This window comes from Bubalus kerabau, chromosome 2 (assembly GCF_029407905.1).
Source record: "Bubalus kerabau isolate K-KA32 ecotype Philippines breed swamp buffalo chromosome 2, PCC_UOA_SB_1v2, whole genome shotgun sequence".
In the NCBI taxonomy this organism is placed as follows: domain Eukaryota; kingdom Metazoa; phylum Chordata; class Mammalia; order Artiodactyla; family Bovidae; genus Bubalus; species Bubalus kerabau.
The window spans coordinates 165241392-165256614 of NC_073625.1; the positions used below are offsets into that span (position 1 = coordinate 165241392).

General features: G+C 37.9%; 2 protein-coding genes across 3 annotated transcripts in view; one reads left to right on the top strand and one right to left on the bottom strand.

Annotated features, from left to right (window-relative positions):
- CP (ceruloplasmin) overlaps positions 1-7002 on the top strand; it is a 50248-nt gene extending 43246 nt beyond the window's left edge. The window contains exons 18-20 of the mRNA XM_055570114.1: positions 255-394; positions 1472-1634; positions 6482-7002. Coding sequence (XP_055426089.1) covers positions 255-394; positions 1472-1634; positions 6482-6498 — 320 coding nt within the window. The 3' untranslated portion in view covers positions 6499-7002. The remainder of the gene's footprint in view (positions 1-254; positions 395-1471; positions 1635-6481) is intronic.
- A 1025-nt stretch (positions 7003-8027) lies between these two features.
- HPS3 (HPS3 biogenesis of lysosomal organelles complex 2 subunit 1) overlaps positions 8028-15223 on the bottom strand; it is a 40939-nt gene continuing 33743 nt past the window's right edge. Inside the window, exons 15-17 of one of the 2 annotated variants that reach the window (XM_055569392.1) lie at positions 14072-14278; positions 13428-13518; positions 8028-8850 (exon numbers count right to left, since the gene is read on the bottom strand). In XM_055569392.1, coding sequence (XP_055425367.1) covers positions 8723-8850; positions 13428-13518; positions 14072-14278 — 426 coding nt within the window. In that variant the 3' untranslated portion in view covers positions 8028-8722. Of the gene's footprint in view, positions 8851-13427; positions 13523-14071; positions 14279-15223 lie in introns of both variants that reach the window. The other variant, XR_008710716.1, reaches the window with a different exon arrangement.

Sequence of the window (15223 nt, forward strand, 5' to 3'; positions counted from 1 at the left end):
AGACTTGGGTTTGATCCCTGGGTCATGAAGATCCCCTGGAGGAGGGCATGGCAACCCACTTCAGTATTCCCGCCTGGAGAATCCTATGGACAGAGGAACCTGGCAGGCTATGGTCCATAGGGTTGTAAAGAATTGGACATGACTGAAGCAACTTAGCACAGCACAGCACATTAACCTCAAAAACCCCTTTTCTGTGAAATAGCTGTTGGTTTAAAATATCCTGGAAGGCAATAAAAATGTGTATTTTCCCCCAGCTATTAATGGAAGAATGTTTGGGAACCTGCAAGGCCTCACGATGCATGTGGGAGATGAAGTCAACTGGTATCTGATGGGAATGGGCAATGAAGTAGACTTGCACTCGGTACATTTCCATGGCCACAGCTTCCAATACCAGGTAAGGGCCAACCACAGTCATTATTCCTGCTCTATTTGAAAATGCTTTAATGCAAATGAAGGAAATATTTCCTCAGACTTAAGAAAAGTTTAAGGTTTCAACAGACAAATTATTTTCAAAGAGTGTAGCACATAGCTATTTCAACTGGCATTCCCAACCTTTGTTACACCTTGGGCTTTCCCTTGGATTTAGTTTTTACTGGCTTTTCTTAGAGTTCTGCTCACATATCTATGGACAAGGTATTTGAATAGAATCATTAGCAGAGCGGGTAGGAATGTTCACGTAATGATGGTTTAGAGAGTAGAAACAACAGACTTTATTATAACCTTTGCCTGTTCTAAGTTCTGGATTGTAAATAGCCTGAAATGAACAAGATCAGCAGTTTGGTGTCCAACAATTGATTGGTTCCCAGGTCTCAATCCCACTTTGACTTCTCACCCAGTGCTGGTTTCAGCAGGAATATACAATCCTTTTGGAAATGCTTTTGTCTTACCTTTGAGTTAATGTAGAAAATTCAGAAGCTACCACAAAGCACAGTACAGAAACATTTTATTACCACTTTTTGTATTATTCCTTAGCAGACTTTCAGTTCCATCCCTGTAGAAATCCCAAGTACTCTGTCAAGACTCTACCTGAACTGCTCCCAGTCTTGGCTTCTCCACTGGCCTCCTTTCCTACTCCCTCACTACCCACCAGTCTTAAAGTTTCACAGACAGTCAGCTCATCTAGGATAGGTTTAGCAAGAGTGATATTAAGACTGAAATGAGGTCATGGCTAGATTCCCTTGTGTAACTCCAGTGCTCTGATAAAAAGACAGAACAGTCAGGTGTTACTGACTGCTGAATTCACTTTTATCTCATCTTTTCCTTCACATCTATTTATTGGTCCATTGTGCCAAGGATTTAGCAAAGATCACATATCTTTATATTACACACAGAAATACGCAGGGTCTCTTTCTTTTTTTAATGAACTTAGTCATTTTTCTAATATCCCTGAGATGGCCAATGAAAGATTATTTGAATGAACTTTCTCGTATAATAAAGATTATATACAATATTGGTTGTTTTTCTAATTAAGCACAGGGGCGTTTATACTTCTGATGTATTTGACCTCTTCCCTGGGACATACCAAACCTTAGAAATGACTCCAAAAACACCTGGAATCTGGTTACTCCACTGCCATGTGACTGACCACATTCATGCCGGAATGGAAACTACTTACACCGTTCTACCAAACAAAGGTGAATATTCACTTAGTGATTCTAGAAGGCATATATCATGAATATAATTAAGATGCACAATTTTGTCTATATACTTGCTCCCAAATGAAGCATTTGTGAATTTGCTACCCTGATTTCTTCTTTCTCTACTTCCAAGCAGGATTCTTTTTTTTTTTTTTTTACTGTTAAATGCTGTGGGACACTGCTTATCTTCTGATAGCCAGTACTGATACAGCACCAATAGTTTTTTTAGTAATACAAATTGACACCAATTTGATGCAGTGTAATCCATAGTCCTAAAACTGACATGTGTAAGAGAGTAGTTGTGATTTAACAAAAGGCACATTTAAAATTTAATGTCTTTTTAAATAGAAAACGTTCACATTTTTTTCTAGGTAGTAACTGGTACAGGAAAAAGGCCCCCACCAACCTCATATAACAAATATAGTTTCAAATAGTCAATCAGGCAGAACAGAGTCTTTCTGTGCTTCTGTGGGGAGGGGAGGCATTACTGATTATTGTTTGACAATGACTGTATTAGTCCATTCAGGCTAAGTTTTGTTGTAACAAAAACTGGTTAATAAAACTAGTCCATTTTGTTGTAACAAAATACCAGACTGGGTAGCTTATACATTGTTGTTCAGTCGCCCAGTTGTGTCCGACTCTGCAATCCCATGGACTGCAGCACGCCAAACCTCCCTGTCCCTCAGCATCTCCCAGAGTTTGCCCAAGTTTGCCCAAGTTCATGTTACAAAAATTTATTTTCACCATTCTGGAGTCTGTTAACCTGAGATCAGGGTGTCAACACAGTTGTGTGAGGGTCCTTTTCTGGGTTAAAGATTCACTACATCTTCCAATGGCAGAAGGGACAAGCTAGCTCTCTAAGGGCATCTTTTATAAGGGCACTATTCCCATTCACCAGGGCTCCAACCTCATGACCTAACCACTTCCCAAAGACTTTATCACCTTGGGCATTAGGCTCTCAACATATGAATGGGTGGGGGGAGGATACACAAATATTAGACCATAGCAATGATCCAGGAAAAAAAAAAATCTAAATTCCCTGCTCTGCCCATCCCAGCAAGAACACTCCCTCCTGTGTAAGCACATGCATACAATAAAATCACAGAAAAACAAATAGCCCTTTGACGGATAAACACTAAATACCAAAGAAATGTGTTACATAAAGAGTAAATTCCTGCTACCGACAAGGGATCAATGTCCAAAATATATAAATAGTTCATACAGCTTAATATCAAAAACCAAACAACCCAATCCAAAAAATGGGCAGAAGATCTAAATAGACATTTCTCCAAAGAAGATATACATATAGCTAACAAGCACATGAAAAGATGCTCGATATCACTAATTATTAGAGAAATGCAAAACAAAACTATAATGAGACATCACCTCATACCAGTCAGAATGGCCATCATCAAAAAAATCCACAAATAATAAATGCTGGAGAGGGTGTGGATAACAAGGAACTATCCTACATTTTTTATGGGAATGTAAATTGGTGCAGGTGCTATGGAGAACAGTATGGAGATTCCTTGAAAAACTAAAAATAGAGCTACTGCATGACCCTGTAATTCCACTCCTGGGCATATATCCATAGAAAACCATGATCCAGAAGGTTACATGCACCCAGTGTTCACTGTAGCACTGTTTACAATATGGAAGCAACCTAAATGCCCATTGACAGAGGAATGGATAAAGAAGATGTACATCCACACACACACACACACACACACACACACACACACACACAGAGGAATATTACTCAGCCATGAAAAAGAAATAATCTCATTTAAAGCAACATGGATGGACCTAGAGATAATCATATTAAGTCAGAGAAAGACAAATATCATGATATCACTTATGTGTGGAATATAAAAAAAAAATGATACAAATGAACTTAAAAAACAGAAACAGACCCATAGACATAGAAAACAAATTTATGGATACCAAAGGGGAAGTGAGGGGGCAGGAGATAAATTAGGAGTTTGGGATTAACATATACACAATACTATATACAAAATATGTAAACAAGGACCTATTATATAGCAGAGGTCCTATACTGTACTTAATATAAAAACCTATCATGGAAAAGAATCTGAAAAAAAAATGTATATATATATATATATATCTGAATCACTTTGCTACTCACCTAAAATTAACACAACATTGTAAATTAAATATTTTTCCATTTTAAAAGTTGAGATTAGAAAAAAAGAAAATTCCTGCTTTATGGTTGCAGGCTTTGGTGTTTCCTGAGTCTTCTGAGTTCAGAACTGTTGGAATTGGCAACAGCAAATCCAATGAGGGGAAATGATGTAGAGAAAACAACTCCTTGTACTTCCCCATCAAACTGGCATAAAAGTGAACACATAAATGAAAGAAAATATAGAAGTAAATATATTTCAAATACTAAAAATCACTGAAAGATTACTCACTGGTACAAATGAAGGTTTCTGTTCCTGTTCCTATACAAAGACCTCATTATATGAAAAACTATTTCCATTAAAACCCTTTATTACAAAGTGTGGTACTGAGAGCATCAGAACACCAAAGATCCAGACAAACACTGCATGTAATGCCAGTAACTGCTGAACAGGGCAGAGTCAGAGATGAGAAAGAAAACCTTTCTTTAGACGGTTTAAAGAAAATTAGCACACATGGAAACCACAGGAAAGGATGACCCTGCTTAGGGAAATAATCCAGAGTGAAGGAATACCGAGGCAGGCATTCTGGAAATTCAAGTATGCAAATGCCTGATACACAGAGAAAGCTGCTATAGGCTAAGTCTACACAACAGAGACAAGGAAGAGAGTCCTCTTGTAGGATAAGCCCAGGAGACGAGGGAGGTGACTTTGCTTGGTTAGGAAAAGGGAAACTGTTTTAAAAAGTCCTGCTAAAAACTGTGGAACAAACAGCAAATGTGAAGGCAAAACACAAGTTGGAAAAAAAGATTAAAGAGAAATTTGGCTTTTCACAGACTGAAAGAAGCAATTATGAACAAAAAAGATAGTTTGAATTATTCACAGAAAAATGGGGAGCCACATTTGTCAGTCTGAATTATCTTTAAATGAAAGTCTGGTAAAGCTTTGGCCAAGTCTACCTTGATTCTAAATCTTAGAATTTCAGCCTCCCATGACACAGACAAGGGAGAAAATCAAGTTAGAGTGAAAATTTTCAGTAATAGGCACAGGGAGACAGTTTCCTCCACAAGGAAAAAATATCACTGGAAAAGAACTGTGGATATCCTGTCATGCTTAAAGTAATGCCTCATTTCCTCTACCCAAAGAAACATAACAAAGACCTCCCCTAATAAATACAAACAGTACTTTGTTTAAACTGACACTGCCCCAACAGCCAGATAACCTCTCGAAGCTGTCTGAGAAAAGCTTATTTGGTTTTAAGTTCCTGATACACAGGGAATGTATATTCTGTACTTCTAGGAGATGCCCAAATCCAGTTCAGTGCTCTGCTTGGCAAATATCTAACCACATACTAACTCAATAAAAAGGAATTTTTAACTTTTTTGGACACCATGTCAGACTTACAGAAAAGCTGCAAGGGCAGTACAAAAAAAATCCCTGTATATTTTTAACCCAGATTCCCCAAATGTTAAGTTTGCTCAGCATCATCTATTTTCTCATCCTTTCTCCTATCTCCCTAACCACAAAGACTACAGATACTATACATACATATACTCCTATTTGCTGAAAACAAGACTGTTCTTATCAACACAGTATGCCTACCAAAATCAGGACCCTTTTCGCATTTTCTCAATTATTCTACTCATGTTCCTCATAGAAAAAGAAACTCCTATTCATACGCTGTGTTTGGCTGACATGTCTTCTTGTTTCCTTGGTCTAGAGCAGTTCCTTGGTCTTTGTCTTTTACCACTTTGACATTTTTAAAGAATACAGGGCAGTCACTTTGTAGAATGTCCTTCAGTTTTGGTTTGTCTAAGGTTTTCTCAGACTTCCCATGTGGCTCGGTGGTAAAGAATACACCTGCCATGCAGGAGATGCAGGTTCAATCCCTGCATTGGGAAGATCCCCTAGAGAAGGACATGGCAACCCACTCCAGTATTCCTGCCTGGAGAATCCCATGGACAGAGGAGGTTGGCGGGCTACAGTCCATGGGGTCGCAAAGGGTCAGGCAAGACTCAGCAACTAAACAAGGTTTTCTCATGATCAGATTCAGGTTATTCATTGTGTTTTTCTCAGCACGTCATGAGACATAAGATGCTGATTTGCTCAGTTACTGGTTGTGTTCATTTTGAGCATTTGATTAAGGACATGTCTGCCAGGTTTCTCTACTATAAAGTGACTATTTTTCCCTTTATAATTAATAAGGTTCTTATGGGAAGGAAAGTTGATTTTTCAATAAAGCAGCACTAGAATGAGAGGCAGAAAAGGCAACGGCACCCCACTCCAGTACTCTTGCCTGGAAAATCCCATGGAAGGAGGAGCCTGGTGGGCTGCAGTCCATGGGGTTGCTAGGAGTCAGACACGACTGAGCGATTTCACTTTCACGCATTGGAGAAGGAAATGGCAACCCACTCCAGTATTCTTGCCTGGAGAATCCCAGGGACGGGGGAGCCTGGTGGGCTTCTGTCTATGGGGTCGCACAGTCGGACATGACTGAAGTGACTTAGCAGCAGCAGCAGCAGCAGCAGCAGCAGAATGAGGTGTGTTTTAAACATATAAAGAGCAGAAAAATATAAATGAATCAAGAATAATTAAACAACATAACCTTTAAAAATTAGAATACATTTAAAGCACCATATGCTAATCTTTTTAACTGCATGATATACGCTATTCTTAATAATGGTCTTAAAATTTCTTTTTCTATAGAGATCAAGTCTGGATGAAAGAAATAAATTGGTGATAAGTGGAAAAAAAAGAAAAAACAATGATTTGTAACAATGTATGTGAAAGTGTTGAATAGAAGGCTTACTTTGGAATGGCTATAAGCATAAAAAAAAAAAGACTGAAAATACACGTTGTACATTTGTGCAGAAAACTGTCACATTGTTTCATATCTAAAGATCCATAGACTGTATTTTGACACAACTGACTCAAATACATCTAGTAATATAACTGATTAATATAGGTGATTCATATCACCACCATTAGGTAGGGCTTTACAAAACTGTATTACAAAAAAAATCTATGACTAGATGTTGTCCTGGACAGTTCTTAAAGGATCACTATTAAAGACTCAATGATTTCAATAAAAATAAATAAGTAAGATTCAATGAAATGTTTCCAAAATTTGGCTTCTCATCAATCCTTCTAATGTACTGTTGACTTCATTCCTAATGGACCAGTGGACAAAGGGGCATAGAGGTAAAGGAAGTAAAATAAAAAATCAAACAAGACAAAATAAAATAATAATAAAATTTCAAAACAGTGAGACCAACATTGAACTTCTAATCTATAGAACTGTAAGATAATTTTGTGTTGTTTTAAGCCACTAAGCTTGTGATGATTTGTTACAGCAGCCATAAAAAATCGATAGGATACTCTTCTAAGATGTGCCATTTATTTTAGGTCATGCATGCTAAATTGCTTTAGTTGTGTCGAACTCTTTGTGACCCTGTGGACCGTAGCCCATCAGGCTGCTCTGTCCATGGGGTTTCCCCAGGCAAGAATACTGGAGTGGATTGCCATTTCCTTCTCCAGAGGATCTTCTCAACCCAGGGATTGAACCAGCATCTCTTAGGTCTCTTGCATTGGCAAGTGGGTTCTTTACCACTAGTGCCATCTGGGAAGCTATTATGTATCAATTATACCTAAATAAAGCTGTTAAAGGAGTTTCCCTGGTGGCTCAGAAGTTAAAGAATATGCCTGCAATATAGAAGAGTTGGGGTAGATCCCTGAGTCAGGAAGATCCCCTGGAGAAGGGAATGGCTACCCACTGCAGTATTCTGGACTGGAGAATTCCATGGACAGAGGAACCTGGGGGGTTACAGTCCACGGAGTCGCAAAAGTTGGACACAAATGAACAACTAACACTTTCAAAGCTGTTAAAATTTTTTATTTTTTTTAGTTAAAAATTTTTTTAAATAAAATAAAACAAGATTTAAAATATCTTAAAAATAAAATATTTATTTAAACATTTAAAAATAAAATGTTCCCTATCTGAATTTTGTGAACCCCTGAAGTCAAAAGGATGTTAATCTGGAACTGGAAAAAGACAGAGTTGAAAAATAATCTATAAATTAAATTCTGGTAAAAACAAACACTGCCATTATGAGAAAAGTTTTTATAATACAGTTGTAGAAACACCAAGTGAGTAGCATTTTCCCCCAGTCTTAACTAAAGTCAAGCACACAATCAGTGAGCTGAACTTGGACTCAAAATTGTCTAATAAGAAGCTAAAAAAAGAAGACACAGGTCTTTATATTTCTTTATTTTTCACATACACTCTAGCTAAAAGAGCAAGAGTACACATCAACAAAAAATGGAAACAAAACTTTGACTGAAAGACATGCATTCAACAAATTACATAAGTAGCCAGACAAGAAGAAAGTCAGCTTTGTAAACTTTTATTTCATTTGATTCAGAGAAACTCAGCATGAGCTTTGAAAGTAACAAGAAAATAAAAGTTTGATATCTTTTACCGTGGGAAAACAATAAAATCTTTCTCAAGGAAAATTATTGTTTTTTAAAAGTGACACAGTAGAAAAATCTGGAAAAATCAAGAAGGTTGAGTTCTGGACTACTTGGAATGACATTCTTTTGAATACACTTACAAACTGTTTTGTGTTCCTGGGACGAAAAAGACTGCCGTGGCTCCAACAACAGTAAACTGATGTTTCTTGGTATAAAAGTCAGCCTCTACCTTTAAAAATATATGCTTTCCTTGAGGGAATTCCAATGTCTTGTAGCTTTTTTTACATTCTGGACAATTAAATGGACTCAGGTCATAAATTATGAAATTAGTAATAACACTGAGGTAAGTAGACTGAAAGCATTTGCAGTATATGTACATATTCAATATAAAAATCCTTTATATATATAGTTTATATGGCATTCAGCTTTTCAAGATTCAGTGTCACGTGCCATTGTGGTACATTTCAAATGATACTTTCAAGTCAATGATTTCTTTCGACTGCAGTAAAGAAGATACGGCAAGAAAAACGCTGCAGTGCCATCTTCTGGGAGGACGTTTAAGAAATCCCTTAGTTCTAGTTCCACAGCAACAACTGACAGTGTTTCTGTTTGTAAGAAAGAATATCTGAGTTAGAACTGAGATTCTGCCTTTCACCCAATTCTCTTATCACTCAACCAGTGAGAAGCTAATTCAGGTGACAAAACATTATAACTATGGTTAAGAGAGAGGGAAAAAAAACAGTCTTTTAAATCTAAAAATGCTTTACAGTTCTAACAACTTATTTATTCTCTCTAGAATCATTTGTAGGAAAATACAATCAACTGAACACTGTTTTTAATGTTAAGACTATATTGCAGCTCCTTTATAGACTGTCTGCGTGGCGCCAGTGCAGGAGACTCAAGAGACACGGGTTCGATGCCTGGGTTGGGAAGATCCGCTGGAGTAGGAAATGGCAACCCACCACAGTATTCTTGCCTGGGAAATTCCATGGACAGAGGAGCCTGGCAGGCTACAGTCCATGGGGTCGCAAAGAGTCAGACATGACTGAGCATGCATGCATGCACACAAGCGCACGCGCATGCACACACACATACACACACACATACACAGAGGGCATTAACTGTTAGATGAAAGTGAAAGTGAAAATCAAGTTGCTCAGTTGTGTCCCACTCTTTGTGACCTCATGGACTGTAGCCTACCAGGCTCCTCCGTCCATGGGATTTTCCAGGCAAGAGTACTGGAGTGGGTTGCCATTTCCTTCTCCAGGGGATTGTCCCCAACCAGGGATCGAACCCAGGTCTCCCGCATTGTGGGTAGGCGCTTTACCATCTGAACTACGTGGGAAGCCCTAACTGTTAGATGCCATTTTCCTAAATCTTTTCCTCTCTATTGGAATTTTCATGTTAATAAGCATAAATCTGTTTTCAAGACTATTTACTTTTTTCTCAAACTGCAAAATGTGTTATAATGAATATTAAATATTAAGGAAATTGGTAAACATTTTTACAAAGATAACTAATTTTATGACTCTATTTTTCTTGATACACGCCCTCTGCTGGGAAGAAAAGGGAATGACATTTAAGAACAATGTTTCTAAACCTTCTGCAGTGCCATTCTCTGATTCTTATATGCCTACCACTTACCCTATTTGCAGAGTAACTGAAATATTAAAATTTCTGCTCAGGTATGTGTGGGTCCATCCAAAGCCAGCTGTCCAATATACACAAGCTAAATCACCCCTTACACAAAGGAATGACATGCTCTTGTTGCTAAAAAGTTAGTGAATGGTATGACAGGAACATATGAAAAAGATCCCTGGCTCTGGAATCAAGACAGACTTGCGCAAGGATCACTCTTCGACTTACGCCCTGGGTGACTTTGAGGTCAAACTCCTGAGTCTCAGATTCCTCATCTATCATGCAGTGGTACCACCCACTAGCTTCCAGAGTCCTTGGAGAATTATTTAAAAGACAATGATGCAATCTGACATACTGACATAAACCAGAATCTTAATAAACAATAACTACTAACTAACTTGCAAAACTCATGAATTATCAACACTTTCCTATTAAACTAGTTTATTTGGTCTAAATGTGGAACCTGTAAGAATAACCTACATACAAAAAAACTGATTTGGAAACCACTGTAATTATAGAGCCAACAAAAATCTTGGCACTGCCCTATTCTCTTCTGCCAATTAGTGAGGGGCTTATGCAGGTTAGGACTTCTCTGGTGGCTCAGATGGTAAAGAATCTGCCTGCAGTACGGGAGACCTGGGTTCGATCCCTCGGTTGGGAAGATTCCCCTGGAGGATGGCATGGCAACCTACTCCAGTATTTTTGGGGGGGCTTCCCTGTCCCATGGACAGAAGAGCCTGGTAGGCTGCAGTCCATGGGGTCGCTAGGAGTCGGACACGACTGAGCGACTTCACTTTGACTGTTCACTTTCATGCACTGGAGAAGGCAATGGCAACCCACTCCAGGGTTCTTTGCCTGGAGAATCCCAGGAACGGGGGAGCCTGGTGGGCTGCCGTCTATGGGGTCACACAGAGTCGGACACGACTAAAGTGACTTAGCAGCAGTAGCAGCAGCTGGTGGCTCAGAGGGTAAAGCATCTGCCTACAATGCGAGAGACCCAGGTTTGATCCCTGGGTCGGGAAGATCCCCTGTAGAAGGAAATGGCAACCCACTCCAAGTACTCTTGCCTGGAAAATCCCATGGACTGATAAGCCTGGTAGGCTACACAGTCCATGGGGTCACAAAGAGTCAGACACGACTGAACGACTTCACTTTTCACTTCACTTATACAGGTTGCAAGAACAAGGTCAATATCATAAATCCGTACAGTACTTTAAATCCTTCAGTGTGTCTAGAAAATATGTGTTGAATGTTGAAAATGGTTATCTCTGGCTAGTAGAATTTAAAATGACTTTTTAAACTTCATAGTTTACTACAGTGCTAGAACTTTTACTAAGAAGTACAGTTCACTGACTCAAAAATAGTAATAAGTATTTCCTTGAAACAAATTAAGCCAATCACTAACCCCAGTTTTAGTGGCTCTGTTTTAGTGCAATGGTTCGCAACAACTACAGTTTTGCCCCACGCCCACCCCCAGGGACATCTGGTAATGGCTGGAGACATTTCTATTTCACCTGGGCAAGTGTTACTGGTATTTAGTGGGTAGAGGCCAGGGATGCTGGTAACATCCTAAAATGCACAGGAGATACCTACACACAAATTATCTGGTCCAAGATGTCAGTACTGACAAGGCTGAGAAATGCTGCATTAGAAAGTAAGAAATCCAAGCTCCTAAGTATATTGGTGGTGGTTTATTATACTAAACTTTATATACCTATATTATTATATTTATATTAAATGTTTATTATATTATATTAATAATGGTATATTATTAATATATAAATCTATGATCTCCATCTCAACCATACCATCTTGCAATTTTTGCCTAGCATTTTACTCCATAGTCAGTCTTGAACTTCTCATTAGTCCCAGGCACTTAAAAAACTGGTTTGCTTCAGGCTTACTCAGTAAGTAGAAGGCTTGGAACTCACCTCCAATTCTAACTCCAATCCTGGTCTCTTCTAGATATACCACAGGTGCCAACATAAAGACAACCCCACCCTCCCCAATAAAAATGGACTTGAGGTTATTCAGGTGTCTCCCCTTCAAATAAGTAACTAGTTATAGACTCTTCCTATGGAGAAGCACATTGCTGGCAAGGAAAGTGTAACATGAAAAATGTTAAAACATGATTCCAGCTCTGAAGGTATTACAATCTGATAAAGGTAAATTGCACACAGCAGTTAGTTCTGTGAGCCACACACACACTATATGCACATGTGTGTGAACACACACATATTAAAGATACAGAAAAATGAACATGGGGAGGAATGATTATGGGTAAGTTACGGTTAGAGAGTTTGTGAATGTGGATCAGAAAAGGAAGAAGGAAGAGTCTTGCCTAAGATAATGACACTACTGGGGGATGAAGATGTGAGGTATCTGCTCCAGAAAGAGATCCACCAACAAGAATAATCAGCTCAAAATTATGTGATAAATCTGATGCAGATGGGACTGGGCAATCAAACACCTGACACTGCTACCTTCCAAAAATGAAAATATCATACAGACAGATGGGTAGGACAAGTAGTATAAACATTCCTCATCTTCCCAGTCACAAACATACACCTTTACTTAAATGAGGATCTCCAGAAACCACCATCCAATGGCCACTAGCTTTGCCTAACACTCAAAGTCAGTGACCTCAGCTGGAAAACACAGTTCCCACACTGTCAACTTCTAATATTTTAGGCACATTGGTATCAATAAAACCATACCTTTGTCATCAAGCCAACCATTAACAAGTGATATTAACACATAAGAGAAGAGAAACAAGACCATATAGCTATCAATATTTATAAATGACTATAAATTATAAAAATTCAAACAGTAACTACCTTTGCTATAAAATACTGTGTAATTTAGAGATACTAAGCTTCTAAATCTTTGAGAAACTTGTCATTCCTCAGTACTTGCTTATAATTACAACTAATAATAATAAATAATCTTAATTTCCTACATGAAGTAAATTAAGCACCCAGATCATTAAAACAAAATGGACTTGTCTTAATGGCTATTCCAATTTTTAAAATACTGAGGCTGTGAGTTTCTCTATGATAAACTGTTAAGTGTTTGAAAAAATTAACTTAGAGGAATCAGCTCTAGAGCTAAAAGTGAAGTGAAGTGAAGTCTCTCAGTCGTGTCCAAGTCTTTGCGAACCGCGTGGACTGTAGCCTACCAGGCTCCTTAGTCCATGGAAATTTTCCACGCAAGAGTACTGGAGTGGGTTGCTATTTCCTTCTCCAGGGTATCTTCCCGACCCAGGGATCACACCCGGGTCTCACGCACTGCAGGCAGACGCTTACCGTCTAAGCCACTAGGGAAGCCCAGGGAAGAGCTAAAAAAGATAAATGAATATCAAATGTGGTGAGAGGGAGCATATGAACGTTAAAGGTAAGCTCTCCAGGTAATTCTCAGACCCTCAAGCTCAGACCCTCTTCACCATAGTTGAGAATCACATATAATACACGAGAAAGCAAGGTTTCAGCAAATTATGGAAATGAAGACTCTCAAATTTATAATCAAGCAAAAAAGATTATTTTACCTTTTAGTGATGATAAGTAAAGTTGATATTTCTCTCCACCACATTTTATTCTCTGACAAAGTTCAGGCAGCAGTTTTTTCCACCACAAAGTCTATCTTGGGAAAAAATGAGTACTTTTAAAGTTTGATGCATTTTATACTCAGATTTCTAACAGGAAGAAAAAGATTGTGCAAGGAAGCACAGGGCAAAAATACATCAACTTGGTTAAGGCAAAGACTTTGTTCAAAGTTTTCTGCTTAAACTATAACATAAGTCAGATTTTTACCTTGAAAATCTTAACAATATGTACACTGTACATATACATGTACATCACTATAAAATCAAAAACTCTTCTAATCTTAAAGACCAGATAACCCACAAAGGATTTTCTCATCATTCATTATGTTTTCAAAATCTTCAGATAATAGCGGACTTCGTCTCCAAACAACAGATTTTTAGTGAAGATAACATACCAGCACAATACATGTTAACAGCCTCTAATAGTACTCAAAACATGTAACCTATTAAACATACATGTTCTTTTGACCCACATAGTCCTGTGAGGTTGGACTGGCATAATCTGTCCCCATTTTGCAGAGAAGGCAACAAAATTATCATTTGATTATCAGAGATAAAGACTAAAAAACATAATCTGAAAAGCATACCCGATTCTCTTCTTTCAGCTCGTGATTAGCATACGGGATGACTGCCTCCGGGCATCTCTCTAACAGCCTGTCTATGCACTGGTCATACTCTTTCAAACGCGTATGACACAGAACATGGACACTGAGGCCAGCAACAGTATCTTCTGAGAGTGGCTCCAAGAATGGAACGATGGAAGCTATGTCAAATGAAGGACCACATATAAGAGACTATGAACAGAAAAGTGAAATGTTATGGAATGAGGCACCCAAAAAACTAAAGCACAACATACCAGAACACAATTTAAAAAAAAAAATCTCACTAGTCAAAAAAAGAAAAAAACATGCAATTTTAGAGCACATGCTTGCTTTGAATGGACCGCGTACTTAAACGAATGGGAAAGCTTTAAGACTTTATCCCAAGGACATAATCAACATGGTGGTCAAGATTTATGTCCAATGATGTTTAACTCAAGAATATCCATAATACTGAAAAACTAGAAGAAATCTAAATGTTCATCAAGAAGTGATGAGTAAATAAATTATGGTACATTCAAATGATGGAATATTTTGTAGCTATCAAAATTGTTTTCAAAGGCAGTTAAGGACAAAATGCTGCTCATGATCAAATCAGTTAAAAAAAATACAAAATTATATTCAAAGGATGATCAATTTTGTAAAATCTACATAGGTACATGCCTTTGGAAGAGCATCAAAATTTGAAATAGAAACCAGTTCACTGCATAGAAGGATAAAGCCCACTTTTGCTTTCTTTTTCACACTTTCCAAGGTTTCTATAATACGCGTGCACCATATAAAAACCAAAAATAAAATTTAACACTTAAGAAACCTAAGCAAACTAAGAACTAATAATTTGTATCAATACCATTTGCTGCAAGCTAAATGACTTAGAGCAGCTGTTATTTCAGTATTCAGAATGTGACCAACATTTTACTTTTAAGCATTTAAACTACTAATATTAATACTACTTTTGATTATACCACCAAAATAATCTCTGCTTCCCCTTTATTCTGGATAAAAATGAAATGGTCATATCCTGATTTTCTCCTTCTTTATCCTTTTTACTACAGCATCTTCTCAGACTCACAGGAGAATGTGGAACATGAACTATCCATTTACAGTCAGCATTATGATTTTACTCCAAATATCTATCAA